At 38.8% G+C, this 22,268-nt stretch overlaps 1 protein-coding gene across 1 annotated transcript in view; it reads right to left on the reverse strand.

Annotated features, from left to right (window-relative positions):
• The window catches only part of BMP6 (bone morphogenetic protein 6), a 155,880-nt gene that overhangs the window by 21,107 nt on the left and 112,505 nt on the right, over positions 1 to 22,268 (reverse strand). The window contains exon 2 of the mRNA XM_045866398.3: positions 8,265 to 8,457. Within this exon, the coding sequence (XP_045722354.1) occupies positions 8,265 to 8,457 (193 nt within the window). The remainder of the gene's footprint in view (positions 1 to 8,264; positions 8,458 to 22,268) is intronic.

Raw genomic sequence — 22,268 nt, forward strand, 5'->3', positions numbered from 1 at the left:
GCACAAAGACCGCTGGGCCCACCTCCAGAGTTTCTGGGGTGGGGGCTGAGAATTTGCAATTCTAAGGTTCCCGGGTGATGCTGCTGCTGGTCTGGGAACCACACTGTGAGAGCCACTGACCTACAGCATAGTCCTGCTCCCTTAAATATGACTAGTATTACCCTCACCTGGTTTTTAGACTTCAGGTTCAAAGCTAATTGCTCTCAAGATTTCTTGCTCCTCTCCCTCAAATAGTACAAAGCAAGTGTAGAATGCTCCACAAGTAAATGTTTGATTGTCTTATGGATTGGCCTTACCCTCAGGGAGTTATCAAGTTAGACTAATAATCAGAATCACAAGTAAGATCAAGTCCAAAGCAGCAGTATTATTAGAAGGCCTGTTTCTCGGTGTCCAAGACAGGGAGGGAGGGAGAGAGCAGGTTACTTTATGCAAATTCACGGCTACCTAACCTGACCTCTTTGGCCACATAAACAAAACAATGTTCTCCTTCACTGGGAAACATGCCCTAGTGATCAAGCACAGACTGAACGAGAAGCTCTGTCACATTTTAAACAGGTTATGTGCAAACGTTATGTTTTATTTTCATCACCAGTCCTACATTTCCATATCCTGTATAATATGGGGAAACAAAACAGGAAAAATGCTGTTCATCTGGGACTTTAAAAAAAAAAGATGTCTCCCAAGATAATCTTAGCTACCACCATGGCCGGCCTCCCACAAGGCTGGACATCCTGGTAAGAAGATGCACGTAACTAAAGCAATGTGTTTCTGGGAAAGAATACTACAGAAGGCATAGTTTCCAGAAATAAAGACGGATTTTCTTTTCTCTTCCATGTTTACCAAGTGGGTAAACCGTCCCCAAACAACAGTTTCTCTTGCCCACCACACCCTGACTCCCCCTCTCCCCCAAATGCAGCATTCTTTTGAGTGTATACACCTCTTGTGTATGATAACCTTAATTCCTCTCTGCAATATTCTCTTCTACACTGTGCCTCTGCAAAGAGCAGAACTTAGGCTAAGGAATAAGATTTGGTAGCTGCTTGCACTTTTTGCTTTAATTTCAGGTAGATCATTCTAGGTATAATAGGACTTGACTAAAGAGACAAGACTAACTAGTTACATAACCTGAGCTGTGGGTCAGTTGTATTACCCCTTTTTTCAGGGGCAAAGGAACAAATACAGAAACGCTCAATGCTTACCTGAGGCCCACACTGAGCGTGCCAGAGATTATCAAATCAGCAAATAAGATTTCAGGAGTCCCTGAGGATCAAACTTGTGAAAGGCAGATACGGAAAGAGAAACAGGTGCGGCTGGGCACAGCGATAAAAGGCTCTGATTTCCCTCTGCCCCAACTACAATGAGGTTCTCCTGTCCTGGCTTTCTCAAATTTGCCATTCTCTTCAAAAAAGAACACAGTCTCAGGTATCTCACTTATACCTCAGTGAAGATAAAGGTTCACGTCGCTTCACTTCAGCAAGCAGCACCGAAAATCCAACAGCATTCGTAGAGCAATCAATCCATAAGAAATGCTATTCTAAGGAAATTACTCTTCTAGATCCTGGAACGGGATCGACTGCCAGGTTCGGGTCTTGTTTCCCGAACTACACCATTTGGTTAATGAATCACATATCAACATTTGTGGGGATTCATTATAAAGATCTCAAAATAAAAATAATAAAAATCCTATGTTTCAAAGACATAGCCTTCTGGTTATGATGTATCACACTAACACTCCCGCTAAGGACAACTGAAAAAATAAACTTGTTTGTTGTCATCTTAGAGCAACCAAGGCAGTCAACACTTGATGGGTCAAGATCACAGAGAGAAGAAAAATACATGGAGGTGAGCCCTGCATTTGTATCGTCTTTGTATTGCCTTTTCATTTCAGGGGATTTGATCTTTCTTGGCATGATGCATGAGTATCAAACAGAAAGGAGCAGCAGCCTAGAGCTTGGAGTAATATCACTGGCTAGGAACAAAAATTGGAGCTTCAGGAAGCTTGGACCTGAAGGACTAAGGTCCCAGGGGGAAAGGGGCTGCATAAAAGTGAACTCAGAAGTTTGGGTTCACTTCCTATAAGACCTTGGCTCTTCAAGTCCTGGCTGCCTTGAACTCCAACATTTCCATCTGAGAGATTTGCCAAATATTAGGCTGTGCATGCATGGAGTAGGAAGCTGAGAAAACAAGCAGAAAGAAACTGCTTAGAGGACAAAAAGCTAAGCAGAGTTTTTGGCAGTTTCTCAATGCTGGGGAGTTAAAAATTAGAGTTCAGAGCCCACCAAGGAAGAGAGAAGCTCTGGTAAACATCCTAGACCTTCAGCTGAGACCCCTAAAGGGCTAAACTCTAGGAGAAAGGGAGAAACCAGAAACAGATAATCCTTAACAGATCCTTAAATACCCCCAACTGGAACAAAAGAATGAGGAGATCGCCCTGTATTTTTTCTGCCTTCCAGAAGAAAATTAAATCCACTCTGGAAAGAGATAACAGTATCTATAAATATTTTCCATAGATAATGACCAGAATTTAATTAAAAAAATTATCAGGCATTCAAAGAAATAAAACCAAATGAGGAAAAATCAAGGGAACAAATAGATAATGGGAACAGACCCATAGGTGATCCAGGCAATAGAGTTATCAGACATGATCCTTGAATCTAGCCTTATATAAAAAGGATAATAAATCACAAGTGGGCTTGTTCCAGGGATGGGAGGTTGGTTTAATCATTGGAATCACTGGAAATGATTTAATGTAGTATATCACATTAACACTTAGGGGAAAAGATCAGAAATTTTTTAAATAAAATTCCACACCAATTTCTAATATTAAAAACTCTTAGCAAGCTAGAAATAGAGACTTTCTTTATTCTAGTAAGTATCTACAAAAACATTTTTAGCAAACATCCTTAATGTGAAAATATTAAATCTTTCTCCTATTAGATTCAAAATCTGATATGGATTTCTAATCTGAGACAAAATTTTGAATCAAATTCAAAATTGTACTGGATGTCCAGTCAGCACAATAAAACAAAAATAGAGGAAGAAGAAATATAATAATTATAAAAGAAGAAATAAAACTGATATTTATAGATGACATGATATTTATAGAAATTCCAAAATTTTGTACAAAAATTTGTTAGAATGACTATGCGAATTTGCAAGGTTGCTGGATATAAGAGCAATATACAAAAATCAATTGTATTTCTATATGTGAGCAAAAACAATTAGACACCGAAATTTTTAAAAGCTAAAAATACTATTTACAATAGCATAAAAAACCTTCAAAACCTGGAATATTCTAATGCTCTATAAAAAAATAATTCTAATGATCTATAAGTTAAAATATTAAAGACACAAAAAATTATAAAATATTATTGAGAAAAGTGAAAGAAAGCCTAAATAAATGCCACAGTCTTAGATTGGAACATTCTATATTAGTAAGAGTCAATTCTTCCCAAATTGCTCTCTAGATTTAATGCAATTCCAATCAGAAGCCCAGCAAATTTCTTTGCAGAAATTAAAATGCTGATTTTACAGTTTATGTGGGAATGCAAGAAAGTCTCAAAATTTATACACCAGTTATCAAGCCTTCTTATAAAACCAAGAGAATGAAGAGTCTAAGATTGGTACAAGAAAAAGTCAACCAATGGAACAGAATACAGGTCTTAGAACCAGACCCACACATACATGGTCACCTGATTTATGACAAAGATGCCAATGAAGTGCATGGAAAAAGGATAGTATTTTCAATATAAATGATACTAGGTCAATTATGTATTTCTATTCTTACACAACTAGGCTATTTAGTCTACTTCACTAGTTCACTTAGGATCTCAAATATCTACTACTCTAGTTAGCTCATTCTGCTGGAATAAAAAGCTTCATATCTCACTGCCTCTTGGGCAACTACTCCTGTCTCAAACATGTCCAAACCTGAACTCATTCTCATTCCCCTTCCCTCACTTATTCCTGTGTTCTCTATCTCTGTGAATGGTTCAGAGGAACATGATCAAAAGAAAAATTCTGGAAAAATGTGTTTTTGCCCTTTGACAGTTATGTTCTCTCCTGAAACAATTACATTCTATCTGTAAAATAGGTCAGAAATGGTGAACTTTGTCAAAAATTTAGCTTAAGCAATAATTCAGTCTGGGATTGTTCCCAGGGACTCTACTAGATGGCTTCTGGGTGACCTAAAGAAATCTTTCAGTTTCAAAATCCATCTCTAATGCAGCATTGCCCTGTTCCCTTGATTCAAAGATGCATTTCTTCACATCCTAAGGATAATGAAGTTAAGATAAAACATGTGAACTAAAAAAAGAAAAAGAGAAAGAAAGCGAGAAAAGAAAACTTTGCCTGTTTTGAAACAGAGGAGTAGGTTGTGATATTGCTTACACCAGGAGGAACTGAATTTTAAATTTGGGAATTAATTCTCGCTCTACATGTCTTCCACAGACTGCACCATGATAGAACGCAGAAAAGTTATCATATACACGGAAGACAGACCATCACCGCCAGCAATGCAAATGCCAAAACGTAGAGTAGAACATGGAATTTCAAAACTAGCAGGAGCAAGTGGGCTAATTCATGTACCAAATAGGGCCATCTTTCAGACACTGAAAACATTTCTGGCTGGCTTTCAAGAGGTGCTGTTTGACTTTGACTTCTAATTATACAAAATTCAATTAAGAACAGTAAAAGAGTGTCTTTAACCAAATAAGAAGTGTAGATGAAAATGGTATTCTTGAAAGGCCTCAAAATTGCACTATTAATCTGAAAGGTGCTATAAAAGTAAAGATCATGAGTACATGTTCCGAAAAGCAACATGCTACCACCATAAATATAGGTCAAAGGTATTCAGAGCAGCCTTTACACTTCAAGCACGAAGACAGCTTAGTGTGTATGAATTGTGGGAGAACGTGGTAAAGTCAATGGACAAACAGATAACACTCAGAATAAGTACAAATACTTTCATATAAAATTTATTCTAGTCTTTTTTTTCGTCCACACCCTTCCTCTAGAAAAGTTGCTAACAGGTGAATGGTTCGGTTGCTCAATAGATCAACAATAGAAAAGCCTGGTAAGTCAAAGAACCAGGGCCTGAATTCTAACTGACACATCTGCACCCCCAACAGAGCCATCTCACTGGACATCCACACAGAAGCATCCTTGGGATGTCTGCATCACAGCTAAGAGCCATCTCGTTGGACAGCCACACAGAAGCATCCTCAGGGTGTCTGCATCGCAGCTAAGCAGATGGAGATGAGAGACATGCCCTCAGGGGATTGCTTACCTCTTTCTCGCACTCCACCTTTATCTTGGGACTGACCCCATGTCACCGGGGTGACTTTTGGGAAACAGCAGACAACAATGCAGGCCTAATTTGGACTTGGCAAAATTCATATGTGCCATGTTTCATTCTCTAAAAGGTAACATGCCTGCCCTGCTTATCTGATGGCGTCAGTGGTTAAATCCTAGCAAGGGAAGAGGTGAGAAGACTCTTTCCAAACTCTAAGTGCTATGCAAATGCCAATTTTTACCAGTGTCATCATAAAAACATAATGATTTATAACACCAGATATTAACACCCCTGCTACTCTGATTTAACTGTACACGCTGTTGGGTTACTGATCCAACTCTGCTCTACTGGGGTGCTCCAGATCTTTTCAGGTCTTAGATTCTATCTCAGGGCTTATTCTCAGGTTTTGAATAAAGTATCAAATGTTTCCCTGTTCTTATTCAAAGCACCATCTATTCAGGTAGTCACTTTTTTGAACTTACCTGGTCCAGTGATTTCTTATCGGTAAGAGGAATATGTTTCTGCAGAATTCACAGCAATGGCCTATCATCCAAGAATCTTTTCTGACCATGCCCTGGGTTAGGCTTCTTAGCTGCCTTTTATATCAAGAGGCCCAACACATAACTTCTTCTGCCTTCGCTGAGGTATGACTCAGCATTGAAAAACCTGCCTTTTTGTATTTTTCTTTTTCAAGGAGGCCAACTATTTTTGCAAAACAAACATTTGTTATATTAAGTTAATCCATCAAATACTACAAATTTCACTTACACACAGATTAGACAAATACGTTTCTTCACAAGCCTGGAGGATCATTTTTAGCCAGGACACCCCAAGACGGTACAGATGGGGAGATCAAACCTTCCCCAGAAGGAGTCCTGCAGTTAAATCTGGAGGCCTCTGGAAGAACATCAGGAGACAGCAGGAGGCCTGGGCTCCTGGCCCACCGATAAGAAAAGAAAATCTCCTGTTGGCCAACCTGGAGCCCTTCAAAAGCATGAAGTTCTCCCAATCCTCCCCGTATTCCCCCTTCCCTATGCACAGAAGTTAAACACACCCAATCGCCAAATACTCCTATCCTAGAAGGCAGAGAAATTACAAGTTTGCTTTGACAGAGTCATCAAAGGTTGGGACTGTTTGGGATTTTGTTTTCCAAACTCACTGCTGGCCTCGAGGAAGTATGACACCACCATTTTAAGCACAAGGCAGCTGTTCATCTTTGGCTGGAGTTCAATATAAACCTTACAAATGGTCTGCTAGCTCTATTTTTTAAATAATAATAATTTTGAAAAATCCCATAGTTACAGAAATCCCAATCTGGTGTTTTCACTATAAAGCCTTTTCTGCAGAACAGAGAAAACCATATATTCCAAACAAATGTCTGAGCCAGAAAGGTTATTTCCACCAGATAAATGCAGTGGACAGATAATCAGGCAGATTGAAAATCAATGGCTAAAGCAGGCCCAAGGAATCAACACTGAGTAACAATTCTCTCTGAAATATGAAAAGACAAAAATCTACCAGCGAATAATTTATTATTCCAAAAGAGGCCCTTAACGGTTAAGTCACTGATGATACTTTTACTTAGGGGTAAAAATCAGACATCAGAAAACCTTCCCTTCATTCTGAAATGCTGGTCTGTTATAGATACCACAGTGGCTATATTTTATTTATAACTATCCCTACTAAGAACTCACATACAACCATCAGTGCATATATTCAACACCGTGACGTGTCCCCAAAGCCTGGCATGTGTCTCCTTCTTCTTTGTTTCCCTCATTACACACTGGAATATGCACAAGGGCCAAATGTTGGCAATGCACTCAAAATAAGCCTTTTATGGGGCAAGTTAATGTTCGTTATTATTTTAGTGTGCATATTTGTGGCAGAGCTTTACGCACAAATCTGTAAGTCCAGGAGAAACCAAAGTCATTCCTAAACCTTTGGACATCCTTGGGAAATCAATAGACTTCCAAGACCAAAAGCAAGAATCTTGACTTGGTGTATGAAACGAAAGCTGACAAATCCCTTGCAGAGTTTGTAAATGTGGGGTTCCCTCCCTCTCTGTACTCTCTTCCTTTGATTGTTATCTGCCTATTTCCCATGTAATTGCCAGGCTGTCCCACCACATGCTGTGTTTATCCGTTAAGTGCACTGAGTATGCAGTGGTGCTCATCTCTGCATCAGGCCCACCATTCTCACCTGACTACTGAACTGACTGACCCCCAAATACTAAGCACAAGTCAAGGTCGCTGGCTTGCTTTCTGTGTGCTACAGGATTGAACTAGCTGTTGCAGTATTTCTTCCCTTGACCCTTCTAATCCTCCAGAAATCCCTCCATGGAAGTTCTTCTTCACTGATGGACAGCCCCAAGAGCATACTCTGTTGAAGTTCTTTTGTAAAAAGAGTCTGGCCTCATTTTCAAAAAACAAAAATATTACAGACGTGGGTTGGGGGGTAGTCTATTATTCCCTTGTATCCAAATGAGAAGAGATACATTCGAGACACACACACATACACACACTCAGATATACTATATCATATATTTGTATATATTATATGCAAACACAGCTTTCCACTAACTTGAATTAGTATCATTTGTAAGCACCCTTACATGACTTCCATGTATGAATTTATTTTCGCCACCCTAACCCATTATTCAAAGTAGGCACTGAGCAACGGTGGGAAATGTTTTATCCCCAATAAGGTATATATTCTCTGATCACAAAGGATGCTTAGTTAATAGTGTCCATTGGCTTGCTCAGGAAAAGAAAACTATTTGGAAAATCTTCATTTTAATAACAAAAAATTGTCTTGCTGGCTAAACACTACCATTCAGAACACGTCCCTCATCATGCTCATGTCCTTCCCCTGAACTCCAAATCACCTTCCACAGACATACTCGGGGTTAGATGATGGCAGGGTGAGAAATGGGGGCCAGCCCCACCCGTTGGGATTCCTTGAGCCTTCATACCTGTGCTGATGCTCCTGCAAGACTTGATAAATGCTGATAAGAAAAGTTTGGTTTTTAAAACTCCCCACAACACAGTCCTTGTAGATTCGGAATTCTGCAGCCGTCACCGCCTCACCCTCAGGAATCTGGGATAAGTTGAACTTGAACTCTTTGTGGTGTCGCTGGCCAGGGGAGAACTCCTTCTCGTACTCCACTATAAGATTAAACAAGAGAGAGTGACAACTATTGTTACTTGACTAAGTGCCACAGGCTCACCTCAAGAAAGCTGCCCCGTTTTCATTCATAAATGGATTACCGGTTACCATTGGCTTAGGAGAGGGATTGGGGGCGGCGGGGTGGCAAGAACCAACAGTGGCTGTGCTGTCAGATGGGCTGAGATTAAAATCGCTCATTTTACCCAAGGATTAAATAAAATTCTTAGATTTTTATTTGGTTTAAATACCTTACGTACTTGGTTGAAGTAAGTGGCATGAAAGCGAGTTACCTAAACTCTTGGCTTCAGTTTTCCTCACCTACAAAGGCAGGAATTAACAGGGCTTCCCAAGGAAGTTGTGAGAATGAGGAAAACGATGAGTAAGAACGTCCCTGGTGATCCTGGCCCCGGCCACCCCTTCCCGGCCCCCTTTCCTTACTGCTGCCTGGCCCCCTCTGGTCTGGTCATCTCCCCCCATCAAGCAGTTGGCATGACCCAGGGTAGCCCTGAGGCGAGCTCTGGGAGGGGTCCTCAGGGTGGGAGTGGGGTGAGCAGTGCATTCGGCCTCAGCCTGAAAGATCCAAGGGTCCTCACATTTTGCCTGTTGTTCCGTAGAAAGTTTTGTGGAGGGGTTTAGGGTAAAGCTTCAGAGAAAATGCCGTTCTAACCCAGGTGCACTGCCCTCCCATCTCCCGGAACAAAGGGAGGGCTGCCGGCCTCTGAGGCCAGGGCCCCTCCACTCAGTCTGCATGCGGAACCCAAGTGTAAGGATAGACACGTGGAAGCGAATGACCAACAATATACCTTGCTATTTTTTCTAATGCTTTTCTAAAAACTGGGAAAGAATGGAGTCTGAAATCTTTTTTTTTTTTTTAAATGAAATCTTTCCCCTGCACCAAGAGAAACTATAGAAAACTACAACCACTGATGATCATTTCTCAGAGTCAGCTTCCCAGTTTTCTATGTAAAGTCCTGTGTGAGACACATGGTATCAACCTCAGATGCTTAACTCATAAACGTTGTAAAAGAGAAAAAGGACTGCTCTGCTTCCCACCATAAATTCTTGACTCTTTTCTCCAGGGTTTGGAAACGTTTCTACCCTACTGTTTCCGCTAGTTTTTTTCTTAATGGCAACCACGGTGAAGTCTCATGAGCAAATTAATCCTTTATGGCAGAGTGTTCCCAGGGCTGTGGGTAGGGGGAAAAAAATTCAAATTATTGGCCACCTCCAACTGCCCATTTTCTCCCACATATGTTGTTCTCCATAATCACCAGAAGCTTTGGAGATTTAGCTTCTTTAAAAAAAAAAAAAAGCCAATAACTCTTTATAAGAACCTAAGGCCTCAATGGTATTTGTGGAAGCTAAGGAAAGCTAAGCCATCTATAGGTAGGAGGTTTTAAATAGAGCTTCTGAAACTGCCGTGGGACTATGCTAAATCTTTTAGATTCAAGTTATCTCTTTTTGGCGGGAGGGTTGTAAAAAAAAAAAAAAAACCTTTGGCTTGTGTAAGAGCTTGATATAAGTAAAAATATATATATATATATATTTTAAAATATATATACAAATATATATTTACATATTTATTAAATTATATATATATTTATCATATATATTAAATACATATATATTTTAAAAATTAAAAAAAATATCTAACCAGAAAGGAAGCCATGGTTCAGTCCCAACAAGAGAACAGGTTTTCTAATTAGTGGCTAAGCATGAAAAGCAATCTTGTTGGTGAGTTCACCAAAGGACACCCATACATGAGGGTGTATTGCTTTTCCCTAAAACTGATCTGCCTTTTAAGTGTGATATGTTATCATCAGTGGTTAAAAAGTGAATCAAATCTGATTTCCCAAAGGGACTTTGTAAAAAACAACAACAACAACAAAAACCCAACAAAACAAAACAACGAAAAGCAGTCACATAGCTTTTTTTTTATAGGGCCTTTTGGGTGCTTAAATTTTAATAGCAATAAGTAAAAATATATTAAGATACACTTGAAAGAATGCATAAGAATTCCTCAAAGAAGTCTTTCAATTGTTATTAATATAAACAACAACTAGAAAAAAGAAATCATAAATCATGGATGTGATACAAGATATAAGACAGTAACTTAAGACATTTTGGTCATAAGGAGTAAACAGAGATTTCAATAAATCAGAAATGTGGTAGCTAGTTTGGAGAAGTGCATCATCCCCACACCTCCCTGTATTCATACCATTGGGTGGTCCCCCCTCCCCTGGGGTGGGCTCTGTGACCTTCTCTGCACCAATCAAATGCAGCAACAGTAGTGCTGAGTGACTTCCAAGCTTTGAACTTCCTTCCACTTAGGTTGCTTGGAATGCTTATCTGGGGGAAAGATGGTTACCATGTAAGAAGTCCAACTACTCTGAACCTCCATGCTGTAAGGAAGCCCAAGCTAACCAGAAGTGAGGCTGTATGGTACATGAAGACACAGACGGAGGGAGAGAGGGAAGAGCCCAGTCAGCCTCCAACCCCTTCAGCTGAGGCACCACACCTGTTATAAAGATGCCATCTTAGATGCCCAACTCAGTGGAGATGCTGGGGGACCCCAACCCCAGCCAGCATCTGACTGCAACTGCAGGAGAGACCTTGCATAAGAATCACCCAGTTGAACATGGTCATTTCCCAAGACTGTGGGAGATGACAGCCCATTGTTTTAAGCCACTGTGATTTGGAGTGATTTGTTACACAGTAAGAGGCAACTGACACAAGAAGAAAAGGGAGGACAGGAAAGGGTGAGAGAAAGAGAAGGGGAAGTCTGACCTTGCTAGGAAGGGGAGAAACCACATACAATTCTTAAGGATTTTGAAATGCTGGGAGGCAGTATGTATGACTGAGGAGGAGTCCTGGCAAATGCTCACAGACAAATGTGAAGAGATAAAGAATCTAAAAATGAGAAAACAGGAGCATAATTCAAAGCCTTTACTTCACTACAATATAAATTAGAACACATTGCCTTATATGAGCATTTTCCTATTTCCCTTTACTGAGACAACATTATCTCGAAGCACTCCGAATTTTCTTTTGCCTTTCCTTTTTCTCTGAGGAGATTCAGGAATCTGATTGCCCCCCACCTCGTTTTAAGCTCTCTCACTCAAAAACTTCACTCCACTGTCTTCTGAACCTCTCTTTATGCCTCTTGGCTGGAAATTATACCATCTTCTTCCCTCTTCCCACGATACCTCAGCCACCAGGCACTGGAGTTTGCCTGGAACTCTTTTCTCCCCTAGTCTTTTGCCTCCAACTGAATTCACATAATGTATTTGCTGATGTCTCATAGGGACACAAGAAAGAAATGCAGTGCATTTGATTCTTGTGTGTCTTTTGCCTCCAACTGAGGCTTCTTGTGTGTCTTTTTGAATGTGTCTTTTTACATGTGCATTTGAAGACCTGGGTGGTAAAACTGTAATGTTTCCAGTGAGCTTTGCATCCCCTGCCTTCAAGCTCTAGGATTCTGGACTATTTAAATATCAGACAATTCAAAATATGAGAGGTACTGAAAGGGACCAGGCTGAGTTCTGAATTCAGCACTCAGGACCTATTTTGCAGCCCTTAGCATTTTAGCTTTTCACGGGTGGTACCACACGCGGTATCCAATTAAGTAATAGCTATGAGTGTTGGTGAAGTGTCATACTGCCAAACTGGTTCTGAATTCTAGTTCCCTTTTTCTGACTTATGTGATGCCAAGCAAGACATTAGCCAAAGTTTCAATTATCAGTTAAATGGCAATAATCAAATTTCTTGGGATTAAGTGGGACAATCACTACAAAATAGTCAATGGTAGAGTATTTAACTCAAATGTTAGCTGTGATCATCATCAGCTGATATTTGAGAATCTAGCTCTACAGACTTAGAGTATGTCTCTGCTGAGTAATTCAGATTTATTCAGGAGTCTTTAGATAGGGCCGATCAATGGTTCCTCTAAATTACCTGTTTAAGTTGAAGAGATGCATTCTGTGTAAAAGGTAGTAAGTAAAATCACTACACTGAGTGTCATCAGCCTTGGTGTTTGGCTAATGAATACAGTTCTGTGTTCTCTGAGGCAATAATTCCTAGAATTTTTCATTTCAAGGACCAGTGAAAATATTTTTCAATGGTAATGACCTTATACAAGGTCATCTACTTTTTCTGTTTGCCATTTGTAAAGACAATAAAACAGACAACAAACTGCATCCTTTTAACTCTATGATCATTTCTGAAGTTTTTCTTAACACCAAATAAAATAGAGAAGATATAACTGAAGAACATATACAATCCTTGAAATTGAATAAATTTAGCTTTATAAAACTCACTCTATTCTCTCTTTCTGCCTTAGACTATACCAGCTGAAATTTCAGACCAGCACTGGACCTTTGACCAACAAGTAGGAACCACAGCCCTAATGAATAAAAGTTAGTAGTTGAGGCTTAAAAATGTAAGTTATGTCATACTAAATATACAAAAGGATATACATATGCAATTTATGGAGGTAATGAGGTATCATAATAAGGAACTAAGGAAACCAACACCCAACTTAAAAACCAGAACATGAGCAGAACATTGACCAAGACTATGGTGCCATCCCCCACTCCTGCCCAAGAAGTATCGAGAATCATGAATAATGTCTAGCATTTTCTTGCCTTTTAAAAACTAACAGTTTTATTACATATGTACATATCACTAAATCAGAGTGTTTTCCTTTTTCTCCCTTAAAGTCTTTCAGGGACATAGTGGAAATTTTATAGGCACACATGGCGCATACAGGTACAGTCACAGCTAAGAACAAAGGCAGCCCAAGCTGATGGCCATACTGCCTGTCAGCTGGTGGGGACCTGCAGTGCCATGGATGGGCATGGCTGCTCTGTAGGCAATGAGTGACTAGTAATTCTTCTTCTTCAGCTCTACTTCATATAAATCCATGACAAACACGGACACTTTCTCAATAAGCGGTGGCAAGGATGTGGAGAAAGTAGAACACTTGCACGTTGATGGTGGGGACGTGAAATGGTGCAGCTGCTGTAGAAAACAGTTTGGCAATTCCTCAAACACAGAATCACCTCATGATACAGCAATCCCACTTTTAAGTATACATGGGTATCTGAAACAATTGAAAACAGGGACTTGAACAGATACTTGTACACCCATATTCCTAGCAGCATTCCTAGTAGCCAAAAAGTAGAAGTCACCCGAGTGTCCATTGATGGATGAATGGATAAACAATGTGGTAGATGTATACAATGGAATATTAGTCAGCTTTAAAAAGGAAGGAAATTCTGACACAGACTACAACATGGATAAACCTTGAAGACATTATGCAAAGTGAAATAAGCCACTCAGAAAAAGACAAATATTATATGCACTTACATGCAGTACCTAGAGGAGTCAAATTCATAGAGACAGAAAGTAGAGGATGGTTTCCAGGGGCTGGGGTGGGAGGGCTGAGGAGTTCGTGTTCAATGGGGAACAGAGTCTCAGCTTGCGAAGATAAAAACGTTCTGGAGATGGACAGTGGTGATGGTTGCACAACAATGTGAATGCACTTAATGCTGCAGAACCTGTACACTTAAAAATGGCTAAAGTGGGAAATTTTATATTAGGCATATTTTACCATATAAAAACTAAAAACAGACTTTCTTACATGATCACAATGCATGACCACACCTAAGTTAAAATGATTCATTGTTGTTCTCTAATAACCTAATCCATAATCAAATTTCCTCAAATACCTAAAAAAACTGTCTTTCTGCTTTTGGTTTATTGGAATCATTAGCCAAACAGAATCCACTCACTATACTTGGTTGTTCTGTCTCCTAAGTCTCTTCCAAATGAGCAAACCAGAAACAGAAAGAACTCCACTAATCTGATCAGGAGTCCATCTAACAAACCTACAGCTAACAACATTCTTAATAGTGGCACAATCAAACCATTTTCTTTAAAATCAGCAAGAAGGCAAAGATGTTCATTTTCAGTCTTGGAGTCCAGTTCAGTGTTGCTAAGATTAAATAATAGTAAAGGAAGAACTCTATTCCAAATTTTTGAAACTAATAAGAAAATTTATAGCAGACTACTTCCTTGACTGTCTCAGTGAGTTCGAGCTGCTATAACAAAAATATCATAGACTGGGGGCTGAAACAACACTTATTTCTCCCAGTTCTGGTGGCTAGAAGTCTGAGATGAGGGTGCCAGCATGGTTGGGTTCTTGCTGAGGGCCCTTTTCCTGGCTAGCTCCTCACTTAGCCTTCCTTGGTACGTGCATGAGAGAGAGATGGTGTGAGCTCCAGCCTCTTCCTCTTCCTGTAAGGACAGTAATCCCATCATGGGGGGTCCACCCTCATGACCTCATCTAGACCTAATTACCTCCCAAGACCCTACCTCCTAATACCATCTCATTAGGGATTAGGGTTTTATCCATATGAATTTTAGGGGACACACACAGTCTATAACACTGACCTTAAAGGTCTCATATTATTTGTTCCATTACCTTTCGAATTTGTGGTTTGGAATTTTTGCATTTGTGTTCATAAGCAACACTGGTGATGATGGACTCACCTCATACAGTGTTGTTCGATTTCAAGTTATACCCGCTCTTGGAATAAGTTGGAGGAAATGATCTCTTCCTTCAAAGTCTGGCAAACTTATCTGTAAAATCATCTAATCCTGGTGTTTTCCTTTGGGGTAAATTTTTAATTACTCATTCATTTTCCTTTCAATGTAGAGAATTATTCAAGTTATCTACTTCTTTTTAAGTCATTATGCATTTTCTAGAGGTTTGTCAATTGGGGCAGAATTTATCCAATTTATTGCCATGAAATTTTTCAGAGTATTCTCTTATTATTTAATCTCTGCTCTAACTACAGCTTTTTCATTCTAATGTTATTTGTGAATTCCCTTTTTCTTGATTTGTCTTACTGGAGGTCAAATTTTTTTCTCACTATTGCTTAATTTGATTGTAATATTGATATTTTTCTTTTTTGAAATGTTGAAAGCAAAGAACTTTTTATGACTTGTTACAAGTAAGGAGACAGGGTCTGTAATATTGATATTTTAATATGTTTTCTGAATAGTGTCCTGCTAAGTCTAAACTATTTTAACTAAAGTTGTCTAGAGAAAAATAAAGATACAACCTGTTATAAGTGAAAATATAAAAGAGAAGAAAGAGGGGAGAGTGAGTGGGAAAAGCACAGAACAATCTTCCTATTTAATATGTTTAGTCACATATTCATTACTTTCTCATTAACTGGACTCACTCAGTGGTTAATTCGGCATGGCTTAGTTAAGGCAAAATTACATTCATTGACAATAAATTCTACATTTTCCAAATGTTTCATGCTTCCACTTACAGTCATACACCAAACTTGAAAAACTTGAGTCTTCTAAAAAAAACAGATAACAAAACAACAATAGTAACAAAAATCCCTGCCATTCCCTTGACTACTGTAAACAATTTATTATGCTATGGCACAAGTTTATTAAACTGTAGGCAACAAGGACAGTTCTGGCTGGTCTTTCAAGGCTTGTAACAACAGTGGCTTTCTGATTTTTATGTTGTAAACATTCAAACTGAAATAGTAATAGAGACACTAAGCTGGACCCTCCAGCTCACCTGTTTAACACAATGAGCTAACTCACTTTACCCTCTGCGGTGCACCAATTATTTCCAAATATTCATTTCTATTAATGTTTTATTAAAATCACAAATATCCAGAAGAATCTATTTTCCTGGATGCCAGTTTTTTTCCGAAACTGACTTTTTCTAAACTTTCATTTTATTTTAAATAATGATAGACTTACAAGTAGTTGCAAAAATAGCTGAAAGGAATGAAAAAACAGTAGAGAGATCCCATTCAACATCTTTCATAACTGAGTAACAGTAACAAAACCAGGAAATGGATGTTGATATAATACCTTAACTAGACTACAGACCCTACTTTGAGCTCACCAATTTTTACATGCATTTGCTGGTGTGTATGTGTGTGTATAATAATAATTCTGTGACATTTTATCACATGTATAGATTCCTATAACCACCACCACAATCCAGACACAGAACTATTCTGTCCCTGCAAAGGAAATCCTTTGAGCTACCCTTTTAATTCAAATGACTTTTTAAGACTAGACCCAGCACATACCTTAGAAAGAGCTGTAGGACCAACATGAAGCGCCTACAGATCATTGTTAGTAGTAAGGGTTAACCAAGTCACTTTCTATTTTTTAAAACGTTTTAAAACCACTTTCATACCGAAATACAGATGTTACCATCACTCTAGGTTGGGAAGATGCTCAGTAGCCACAACCATATACATGTCTTACAGTGGAAAAATTTGCAGACTTCAGCTAACATAGGAGAATACACTCAAGCACTTAAGTCAATAAACATGTGTCATGAGGAAAGACTTAAACTGAATAATTGCAGCCTTGACAGAGTTCCATTAATATCAAATAACCACATTGTTGCCCACTTATAAGGACTACTATTAAGAAGCAATCAGACATTTAGTAAAAATCTATACAACATGTATTTTTTTTCACTATCAAGAAAAATTTAACATTTTCAACCATAAATGGGGCAGCATAAAAAGAATGGTCTCCTTTTTTTTTTTTTTAACATATATTATTTGTTTCAGAGGTACAGATCTGTGATTCAACAGTCTTGCACAATTCACAGCGCTCACCACAGCACATACCCTCCCCAATGTCTATCACCCAGCCACCCCAATGAAGGGGGGGAAATCGGAAGGGGAGACGAACCATGAGAGACTATGGACTCTGAAAAACAAACTGAGGGTTCTAGAGGGGAGGGGGGTGGGGGACGAGTTAGCCTGGTGATGATACCCATTAGTATCTCATTAAAGAGGGCACGTTCTGCATGGAGCACTGGGTGTTATAGGCAAACAATGAATCATGGAACACTACATCAAAAACCAATGATGTAATGTATGGTGGTTAACATAATAATAAAAAAATAAAAAGAATGGTCTCCCATACCTCTGATTTTTTAAAAAAATTCATTTAAAATTTTTAAATAAAAAGAAAAGAAAAAAGGGGAAAAAAAGCAGTTCACCCATTTCTCCCACCCTCCACCCCTGCCTCCTGCAACCACCAATCTGTTCACTGTATCTGAGCTTGGGTTTTTTTGTTTTGCTTTAGATTCCACATAGAAGAGAGATCATATGGTATTTGTCTTTCTCCAACTTATTTCACATTGAGGCCTACCCATGTTGTCACAAATGGCAAGATTTCATTCCTTCTTATGGTTTGGTAATACTGTGTGTGTGTGTATATATATATATACACACACACACAATTTCTTTATCCACTGATGGACATTTAGATTGTTTCCATGCTTTGGTTCTTGTAAATGATGCTGCAATGAATATGGGGGGGGGGTGTATATATTTCTTCCATTTAGTGTTTTCATTTTCTTTGGATACCTAGAAGTGGAATTGCCAGATCGTAGGTTCTATTTTTAATTTTCTGAGGAGACTCCATATGGTTTTCCACAGTGGACGCACCAATTTACATTCCCACCAACAGTGCACAAGGGTTACCTCTTCTCCACATACTCACCAGCACTTGCTATTTCTTGTCTTTTTGATACCAGTCATTCTAAAAGGTGTGAGGTAGTATCTCATTGTGGTTCTGATGTGCATTTCCCTGATGATTAGTAATGTTGAACATCTTTTCATGTGCCCGTTGGCTATCTGTTGTGTTGTTTGGAAAACATGTCTATTCAGATCTTCTGCCCATTTTTTAATCAGATTTTTTTGGCTATTGAATTGTATGAGTTCTTTGTATATTTTGGATATTAGCTCCTTATCAGGCATATGATTTGCAAATATGCTCTCATTCAATAGGTTGCCTTTTCATTCTGTTGATGGTTTCCTTTGCTATGCACAAAGTTTTTAGTTTGATGTAGTTCCACTTGTTTATTTTTGCTTTTCTTGTTTTTGCTTTTGGTGTCTAGATTCTAAAAATCATTGCCAAGTGCTATGTCAAGGAGCTTACTGCCTAGGTTTTCCTCTAAGAGTTTTATGGTTTCAGGTCTCACATTTAAGTCTTTAATCCATTTTGAGTTAATTTTTGTGTATAGTGTAAGACAGTGGCCCAGTTTTACCATTTATTGAAGAGACTATCCTTTCCCCATTGCATATTCTTGGCTCTTTTGTCATAAATTGACTATATCTGTGTGAGTTTATTTCTGGGCTCTCTATTCTGTTCCACTGATATATGTATCTGTTTTTATTGCAATACCATACTGTTTTTATTACTATAGCTTTGTAATGTACTTTGAAAACCAGGGAGTGTGATATCAGTATGTTCTTCTTTCTCAAGATTGTTTTGGCTATTTGGGTCTTTTGTAGTTTCATACAAATTTTAGGATTATTTGTTCTATTTCTGTGAAAAGTACCACTGGAATTTTCATAAGGGTTGTACTGAATCTTTATATTGCTTTGGATAGTATGGACATTTTAACAATTTTTCCAATCCATGAGCATGGAATATTTTTCCATTTATTTGCTTCTTCAATTTCTTTCATTAATATCTGATAATTTTCAGGTCTCTGAATTCCTTGATTAAATTTATTTCCTAGATTTTTTATACTTTATCCTCATTACCAAATTTTAATTTTTGCCAAAATTAATGTGTTTTTTTCTTAGTATAGTTGACACACAATGTTATAGTAGTTTCAGGTGTATAACACAGGGATTCATTCATGGCAATAGTGATTTGTGTTTTATGCTATTTTATTCTTTTTAATGTAATTGTAAATGGGATTGTTTTGTCAATCTGGTAATTCATTAGTGTTAAGAAATGCAACAGATTTTTGTGTATCAATTTTGTATCCTGCAACTATACTAAATTTGTTTATTCTAACGGGTTTTGATGAAGTCTTTAGGGTCTTTTTTTTTTTTTTTAATACATAACATCATGTCTTTTGCCAATAGTGGATGTGTCTTTTTTCTCACCTAATTGCTCTGGCTGGGATGTCCAATACTACATTGAATAAAAGTGGCAAGAGTGGACATTCTCATCTTATTCCTGATCTTAGAGAAAAAGCTTTCAGCTTTTCACCACTGGGTATGGTGTTGGCTGTGGGCTTGTTATATATGGCCTTTATTATGTTGAGGTACGTTCCCTCTATACCTGCTTTGTTGAAAATTTTTATCATAAGTAGTTGTTGGATTTTGCCAAATGCTTTTTCTGCATCTATTGAGATGATCATATGATTGTTTAAAAAAGATTTTAGAGACAGAGAGAGAGAAGAGAGAGCACAAATATGAGTGGGGGAGGGGCCGGAGAGGGAGAGAGAGATTTTTTTTTTTTTAAAGATTTTATTTATTTGACAGAGAGACACAGTGAGAGAGGGAACACAAGCAGGGGGGTGGGAAAGGGAGAAGACTTCCTGCAGAGCACGGAGCCCGGTGCGGGGCTCGATCCCAGGACCCTGGGATCATGACCCGAGCCAAAGGCAGACGCTTAACGACTGAGCCACCCAGGTGCCCCCCTAGAGATCATTTTCAAGGCACCATCAAGCAGGGTTTCTCAACCGTGGCACTGCTGCCATTTGGGACACATATTCTCTGTTGTGGGTGCTGTCCTGTGCCTTAAAAAAAATTTTTTTTAAAGATTCTATTTATTTGAGAGCGAGCAAGAGAGAGAGAGAGAGAGAGTGCGCACAAGTGCGGGGGAGGGGCAGAGGGAGAGGGAGAGGGAGAAGCAGGCTTCCCGCTGAGGAGGGAGCCCAATGCGGGGCTCGATCCCAGGACTCTGGGATCGTGACCTGAGCCGAAGGCAGATGCTTAATGACTGAGCCACCCAGGCGCCCCTGGAGAGAGAGAATCTTAAGTAGGCTCCATGCCCAGCACGGAGCCCGCCATGGGGCTTGATCTCAAGACCCTGAGATCATGGCCTGAGCCTAAATCAAGAGCCAGCTGCTTACCTGACTGAGCCACCCAGATGCCCTAGATGATCATATGATTTTTATCCTTTGTTAATCACATTGACAGATTTGCAGATGTTGAATCATCCTTGCATCCCTGGAATAAATCTCATTTGATCATGATGTAGGATTTCTTTTTTTTTGGCACCTCTTACCCCCTTCACCTATTTTGCCCATCCTCCAACCCCCTTCAGTCCCCTCTGGCAAATACCAGTTTGTTCTCTGTATTTTTTATTTTGTTTCTGCTTTTGTTTGTTCATTTGCTTTTTAGATTTCACATATAAGTGAATATCTTATTTATCTTTCTCTGGCTTATTTTGCTTAGCATAATACCCTCTGGGTTTATCCACCTTGTCACAAATGCCAAGATCTCATTCTCTTTTATGGCCAATATTCTGTTGTGTGTATGTATATGTGTGTGTGTATGTATATGTGTGTGTATGTGTGTGTATTTGTGTGTGTGTATTTGTGTGTGTGTAGTATCAATGTCTGTTGATAAACACCTAGGTTGTTTCCCTATTTTTGCTAGTATAAATAATGCTGCAATAAACATAGAAGTGCATCTCTTTTCAAGTTAGTATTTTTCTTTTCTTTTTTTTTTTTAAAGATTTTATTTATTTTATTTATTTTTTTTAAGTTTTTTTTTTTTTTAATTTATTTATCTGAGAGAGAGAATGGGAGACAGAGAGCATGAGAGGGGGAGGATCAGAGGGAGAAGCAGACTCCCCGCCGAGCAAGGAGCCCGATGTGGGACTCGATCCCGGGACTCCAGGATCATGACCTGAGCCGAAGGCAGTTGCTTAACCAACTGAGCCACCCAGGCGCCCCAAGATTTTATTTATTTATTTGAGAGAGAGAATGAGAGACAGAGAGCATGAGAGGGGGGAGGGTCAGAGGGAGAAGCAGACTCCCCGCTGAGCAGGGAACCCGATGCGGAACTCGATCCTGGGACTCCAGGATCATGACCTGAGCTGAAGGCAGTCGTTTAACCAACTGAGCCACCCAGGCGCCCCAGTATTTTTATTTTCTTTGGGTAAATACCCCGTAGTGGAATTACTAGATCATAGGGTATTTCTACTTTTAATTTTTTGAGGACCCTCCATATTGTTTTCTACAGTGGTCATACCAATTTACATTGGTGTATGATCTTTTTAATGTGTTGTTGAATTCAGTTTGCTAATATTCTGTTGAGGATTTTTGCATCTGTGTTCTTCAGGGATATTTCTGAAGATTCATACTTCCAATTTCAACTGCAGAGCACTAATGGGAAGAATGTCTTCACTGCGATTGAGAAAAGAAATTTATGTCTGTAATTCATTATATCAGACTAATCTTTTTTTTAGATGACCTGGTTTCTCTGGTTGCTTTTATAATGTCATTGTCCTTGGTATGCTGCGGCTTCACTGTAACATGCCCAGCTGTATGTTTCTTTTTATTTATTCCACTCAGATTACATTGCACTTCATGTATCTGTGGATTCCTATCTTCCATTAGTTCTGGAAAATTCTTAGCCTTTAGCTCATTGATTAGGGCTCTCCTCCATTCTCTTTAGTGTCTCCTTCAAGAGTGATAATTAGATGTGTACCACAATTTCATCCTAATTTCCACTGCTCTTAACTGTTTTTTTTTGTTTTTTTGTTTTTTTGTTTTTTTTTTAAGTCATCGATCTCCTCGTCTCTTGGCTGGAAAATTTCTTTAGATTTATCTACAAGTTCACCAATTCTCTCTTCACCCATGTTTACTGTATAGTTTAAGCCATCTATTAGTTTTTCATTTTAAGAGTTTTAAAATTTTCTACTCATTCCATCTGTCATCATTGTTGCTATGTGGTCTGTCATTTTCAATCGTCAATTGTTCTGTATCACA

Source organism: Mirounga angustirostris, unplaced genomic scaffold (genome assembly GCF_029215605.1).
Source record: "Mirounga angustirostris isolate CCGP_5_RB_7025 unplaced genomic scaffold, mMirAng1.0.hap1 SCAF_8, whole genome shotgun sequence".
Taxonomy (NCBI): domain Eukaryota; kingdom Metazoa; phylum Chordata; class Mammalia; order Carnivora; family Phocidae; genus Mirounga; species Mirounga angustirostris.